This window comes from Cryptotermes secundus, unplaced genomic scaffold (genome assembly GCF_002891405.2).
Source record: "Cryptotermes secundus unplaced genomic scaffold, Csec_1.0 scaffold164, whole genome shotgun sequence".
Classification (NCBI taxonomy): domain Eukaryota; kingdom Metazoa; phylum Arthropoda; class Insecta; order Blattodea; family Kalotermitidae; genus Cryptotermes; species Cryptotermes secundus.
The window spans coordinates 905,960-912,048 of NW_019729209.1; the positions used below are offsets into that span (position 1 = coordinate 905,960).

Sequence of the window (6,089 nt, forward strand, 5' to 3'; positions counted from 1 at the left end):
TCCTACTTTGAAGTCTCCGAGCCCATCCAGAGCTTCCTTGGTAAGGCATTCGCTGTACAAGTTGAACAGAATTGGTGATAAACAGCATCCTTGTCGAACTCCTCTTCCAATCTGCACACTTCCTGTCTCCCCTCTGCCCAGTCGTGCTCTAACTTTCTGATCCATGTACAATTTGCTATCAATCTTCTTTCACGCCAATCGATACCTGTTTCTTTTAGGATCTGCATTAATTTGGTCCAGTTTACCCGGTCAAATGCCTTCTGTAGTCGTCATACGCTTGTAATAATCTGATCTCCTTCATCGCCGTTGCAATACGTAGTATATTCAGCACTAGATCAGTGCGCTGACTGCTGAAAACTCAAGAGGAGGTATCTTATCAACTTTTACAAAACTTATCTTGTTCTCTCTTCTATTCCTTTCCCATGCCTTGTCCGTCCAACTTTCATTCCTTTTACCTTTCCTTCCTCCCTCTCCTATACATTAAAACAATATGTCACCCAAAGCATACCGTTACAGGAAGCCAGAAATGTGAAATATGAGCGATGCTACGTAATATGTTCTTTCAACTTTTCCCTCAAGGTCCGCGACCCCTTCTGCGCAAGAAAAGAAACATCGCAAGCAATGACAGGCCAAATGGTGCGCTGATGGAAGTCATGTCAGTGGACGAAGATTTATTTCGACTCACAGTTACGGAAACATTGCATTTTTGATACGTAATTTAGATTGTGAATGTATCGTTATGTGTAACTTGTGATTCATATTATCAGTAAAGCACATGCGATAAGGAGACTTCAGGAAACTCCTGTATTCTTCAACTTGCAGGACTGCTGGCTACAGATCAGTATGTACCAGGAAAGGTCCTGTGTCGGGACATCTCGACATAGCCTACGTTTGCTTTTCTCTGTATTCAGGCAAATTCTGATGTTCCAAGCTGCTACTGCGTGTTTCTCATGCAGATCTTCCGATTTAAATCATCCGAACTAATCCCCTTGCTGTAAAGGGGACGAAAATACATTTTTACCTTAAGCAATTCACCAGTAACGCAGAACATCAAATTCCATGGCCCTTGTGTGAAGCCACTTCTTGTAAACCATCCCCTACCTCTTCACGTTCATACTATCCTCATTAGAAGGACTAGGGTCCAAAGTCTGGGAAAAGTGTAACGAAGGGACCCACTTTCTTCTCCAACATAAATTGTCTCACTTCTTCCACGATTATCTCCTTTTCGCCTATTCTTCCATCCAATCTCTGTCTCTGTCTTGCTCCTTCTCTCTCATGGCAACGCAACATACCTGGACGCAAATTGGATTCTATAATCATGAGATATGAATCCATGTAGTTATTTTTGGGGGGCGTTTATCTAGCGACACCGTCAGTAACCCAGGCTAGATAGCCTCAAATGATGGAAAGAGAGTGAATAATAAATTGGAAAGGATGTGGAATGAAGCTGTCATTGCGAGTCTAGTTTTAAGGAATTATTGCAGCATCTGTTTAAAATGGCTCAGAAAGCCACTAAAAACCTCAGATAGAGTATTTAATATATGTGCTATCAAATGATACGTCGAAAGCATGTGAAGAAAGTTCTATCTGACAAACATGGAGAGTAGCTAAGTCCTCTGAGTGGAAACAACCAAATGCGTTTGTAGGGTAGGGTGATAATGGGTATATACCGGGAAATATCTACAAAGACTCGCTCTTTCATAAGGGAAGGGCGCTTTAATTATATGCAAATAAACACCCGAAGAGCTACTGAACATGTGCCGCTTGAATTACCAGAAGTTTTCAGTACCCTACATTCCCATAGGACTGTGCTAGGCTATTGGAACGTGGCACCTTTTCCTCTCCAAACGTTTCTGTAATCCGTCCACTTTACGTTTTACTGTGGCAGCTATGAAATTCAGATTTAGTATTAATTTTGAGTTCTGATTCGGTTTGGTTACTTACTCGAGTGCTTGCAGTTACACTTTATCCCTCGATCTGAAATCTACTTTTATAAGTTGAAACTGATCACTGGGCCGGCGGTATGAAGAAGTGTTTAGCGCGCCATCCAGATGGAGTATCAATAAATAATGGTGCAATGACAGTGGGCTTGGGGATGGTCTCTCTTTGTGCCCCGGATTGGGGTGAGTGCAGTGTGTGAGCGGGACAGGGAATATCCCAGTGCTGCGCATGTACAAACCACCCACCAGGATAGGAAGGAGGGAACGGGGTGAATATAGGGTAGAGACGGGGAGAGTCAGAATAAGTCAGCAAGTTGCTGGCGCTAGGAGTAGGAGAGTGGCAGTGTGGATTTTTTTGTGGGGGGCGGGAGGGTTTAGATGCGAACAGAAAGAGATGGGAGAGTATGTTACAAGCAGGAGCGGTACAATACTCGTTGCCTTCAGTTAGCGTGTGCTGTTCATTACCAAAGCATCGCAGCCTACCTATCAAAAGAGTTTTGGGGTCGATGCTCTGGGACGTCAAGGCGTCAAGACAGTGAACCACGTGGTTGTCAGACTAGCTGGTGTGGAGCTGCGGATGTTCCTGTCGGAGGCCCCATATTGGTCGCGGGCACCGAGACAGGGCTACTGGACCTCACAACGGAGACTTGCCATCAACGTCATTAGCGACGGTAAGCTTGACACTTCTTTTCGTCGAGAACTGTGTATCGATATATGTGTGAACGTGATGTTACATCAGAGATTGTACACAGGCGTAAGCTTTGATATAGGATATCTGTCCAGCGGTAGCTGCTCAGACCTGAACCACAGACGGTTCAAGATCGCAAGCTACACAGTATCTCAGCTATGTCCCTTGTAACAACTGTGCCTTGTTGAGAAAACTGGGAAGTCCATTTCCGCTGCGTCTCTGTAGGAATGAACTGAGCTGAGATTCGGGACAGACGGGTGCGTGTCACATCAGCTGTAAGGTAAAGCTAAATACGCCATGAGTTTGTGGCGGGGGACTGGAGTTATAGTTCCACTCATTCTTAATCTCCACACTGGATGGATGCAAGTTGTCAGTTGTCACACCCGGGATATGAGCCACGGTACCGATTGAGTAGGAGGTTGGGTGGGCCACAGAGGCTTTGTGTCCGCTGATGATAGAGGTAAATGTCTTACATCTACCGGAAATCGAATCCCAACACCTCTGCAGTCCAGTCTGTATCATGGTGTTGTGCCGACTGGTCTATCCTAGCTTATCACTTAAAGTGATACTCTCTTGTCGTAATAGTAAACCCTTCTCTTTAGTTCGACCGATGGATGCTACCCGTTTAATCTTTCAGACACACGCTGCGATTGTAACATACTGAACATAATTAAATGGACTCCTTAAATTTTTGCTTTCATCCTTCATTCATAGACGAACGTCATATTTCACTACCTTAATATCATAGTGCCTACGCTTATGTTGCTGTAGATGAGACGTGTACAAGCAACTGCAACAATATATAGTCAAAGAAAGCGATAATCTGATACATTTGCGTTCTGTATTGTATGTTCTTGGAAGAGCAGTTAATTAAATGTTTGTACTGCCGTAACATACGTCATCATCAACATAATCATTGTCACCACCACCACCTCCATGAATTCTAACAGTCTTCCAAAATACATTCTAATAATAACTACAATTTATTTCTCCCCATATTTTCTACGAAACAGATTGCCACAACGTTAAATTTGATAGACATTATGTCAGTGATTTACATTTTCGCCAGGTCTGCAGTTGTTTTCATATAAAATGGCAACACAAAATGTGTAGGTATGTCACCATATAATATTTCACTGTCTCCGGTGGTTCAGTAGTTATCTCCTTGAAGCTCCACACAGTCTCAAACTAATATATTGACACAAATGCCTGGTTAGCCTCAGGTTTCAGTCGCTTTGTCCCAGGGGAACATTTCCTCGGTGGCAATGGAAAACGTTTTTGTTCGTGCTAGAATCGAACTACGGCCTTGCAGGCTGAGGCATGCAATTGTACTGGCTGAGCCACTCCGCCTCATTTTAAAGTAAGAAAGTTCATTTTCTTAAATCTTTCAGTAATAATGCAATTACGACCTGACTTCTGGTAAGCTCAGCAGGGCTAATAGCTGCTGTCGCCATAGCTCCATCAAGATCCCGCGCTCACAAGAACTAATAAAAACAAAAAACAAACTCCGTGATTTTAGTCCGCAAGCGAACTATACCGACCGAGCGATCGCCGCTTGTCGGCGAAGTTATTGCCAACTTTTTGCGGATAGAGGGTGTCGCATGGTCAGCGCAACGAATCCTCACGGCCGTTAATTTCGGTTTTCTAGACCGGAGCCGCTATTTCCTTGAAATAGCTCCTCAACTATCATCACGAGGCTGAGTGGACCCCGTTCCAGACCCACTACTTCTCGCTCACAAGAACTGGCCTATGTTGTTTGCTACTCCTTTCTCGGGATTTACGATTGACACTCTTATTGTGCGAGTTTTGAAATCAGGGTTGCAGTGTCTACGGCTCGTTTTTATATATGTATGGTAGATATACGCGAAAAAACTTGCAGAGGAAATTGACAGTTTTAGTTTTGTTGGATATGATTTTCTCCAAGGGTATAGTAATGTTATGATATGTCATAATAGCGATGAGTTTTAGGAATACCAAGATGTTGACTGCGTGCACGGTTAGGTAATTTCAAACCCTGAGGAAGTTTCCAGCTGAATACAAAACAATACTGAATGTCATGCATTGTAATAACATCACGTCTCTTCCTACTGCTAGCGGAAAGCTGTGTCGAACTTCACACGCCTGTAACTTTCCGGTATGTCGAAGAAGAACGTGTTCATGCAGAACACTAATTCGCAACTCTATAACAAAGAAATCTGACACAAAATATCACGTGGAGCCCAGTTACAGATTCCGCCTAACCGAAAGGATTTGCGTTCGTCTTCAAAATATAACCACTACTCTGTGAATCGTTATCCTAAGATTGGAGGTTCTTAAGTAGTTTTGCTCCCGTAAGTTCCTAAACTGGGGTGTATTTTCACGAATGCTTATGAATGTGCATAAAATGTATGACAACACAAAACTCGAAAACCTGGACTTACAGACGCTGATTTTCAATCCCAGCTCGCCAGTAGCCTGGGCCACCAAGTTGGAATAATTTTTTTTCTTTAATGATGATTTATATGAACACGAACAGCCGTCTGACTGTAACACCCTTCTCGATAAATTGATTGTTTACATTTTCTCTTCGTATTTTTACTTAATGAACTCCTTTAAATTTCGAAGTACAGAAGCATCGGCATTTCCAGTGATTATTGTAGCATGTAGCAGCGAGCAAAAATTCCCTCTAAATTCCAAAACTCAACCCGCGGTTTTGTCCGAAATTCCTTCACGATGCTTTTCTTGCATGGGCTCCTATGTTGTTTCAGGATCACAGTGATGGATCTAGGTTTCATCAGTTGTAATAACTCTTGACAGAAATTATTTTGAATCCGCTTTACGAAATCGATTTTTCTGCAGGTAGTTGAAACCTCCCCTGTTTCTGAAGTGTAGTCATCACTCTCGGATCCCAGTGAGACCTGACCTTGAGTGGCCCAGGCGATTTTGAAGAGTGGCCAAAACAGATGGTTCCGACACACGGAATCTCGAGAATCGTCGACACCTTCGAACGCCTGTCCTGCATGAGCAAATCTTTAACTTTTTGGCACATTTCCGAAGTACTCTCTTCCACTGGCCAATGAGATTATCTATGTTGGATTCTCTTCCCACCTGAACTGTTCAGACCGGTGTTCAGTTTGCTATTCGGAAGGTGCAGCGTCACTATACACAACCAACTTCACTTCTGTATGATCTGGCAGCTCCCGTTCCAAGTCTCCAACTCCAATGAAGGTATCTTACTTGACTGCAGAGTCCCTGATGTGTTCCACTTTCATCACTTAGGAACTTAGAAGATCCTGATGAATAATGCAAAGGGAAAGTTCTGCTTCTCGGGGTCAGCATGCGTTTCATTTCAAGGCGATGGCGATCTCTTGCGTTCTAACCGCGACCGAAGCTTCATTTACTGTTTTGAATTGTTTCATTTTGGTCCGTTACACTATCAATCACAAAGTCAATGAAAAATCCGTCGAGTGTAACAATGTTTT

General features: G+C 43.2%; 1 protein-coding gene across 5 annotated transcripts in view; it reads left to right on the plus strand.

Moving 5' to 3' along the window:
* Positions 1-6,089, plus strand: part of LOC111865374 (ligand of Numb protein X 2) — a 597,517-nt gene that overhangs the window by 376,758 nt on the left and 214,670 nt on the right. Inside the window, exon 1 of one of the 5 annotated variants that reach the window (XM_033751798.1) lies at positions 2,390-2,611. The exons of the other annotated variants lie outside the window; for them this stretch is intronic. Within the exon in view, the coding sequence (XP_033607689.1) occupies positions 2,518-2,611 (94 nt within the window). The 5' untranslated portion in view covers positions 2,390-2,517. Of the gene's footprint in view, positions 1-2,389; positions 2,612-6,089 lie in introns of those variants that run through there. 5 annotated transcript variants of the gene reach the window in all.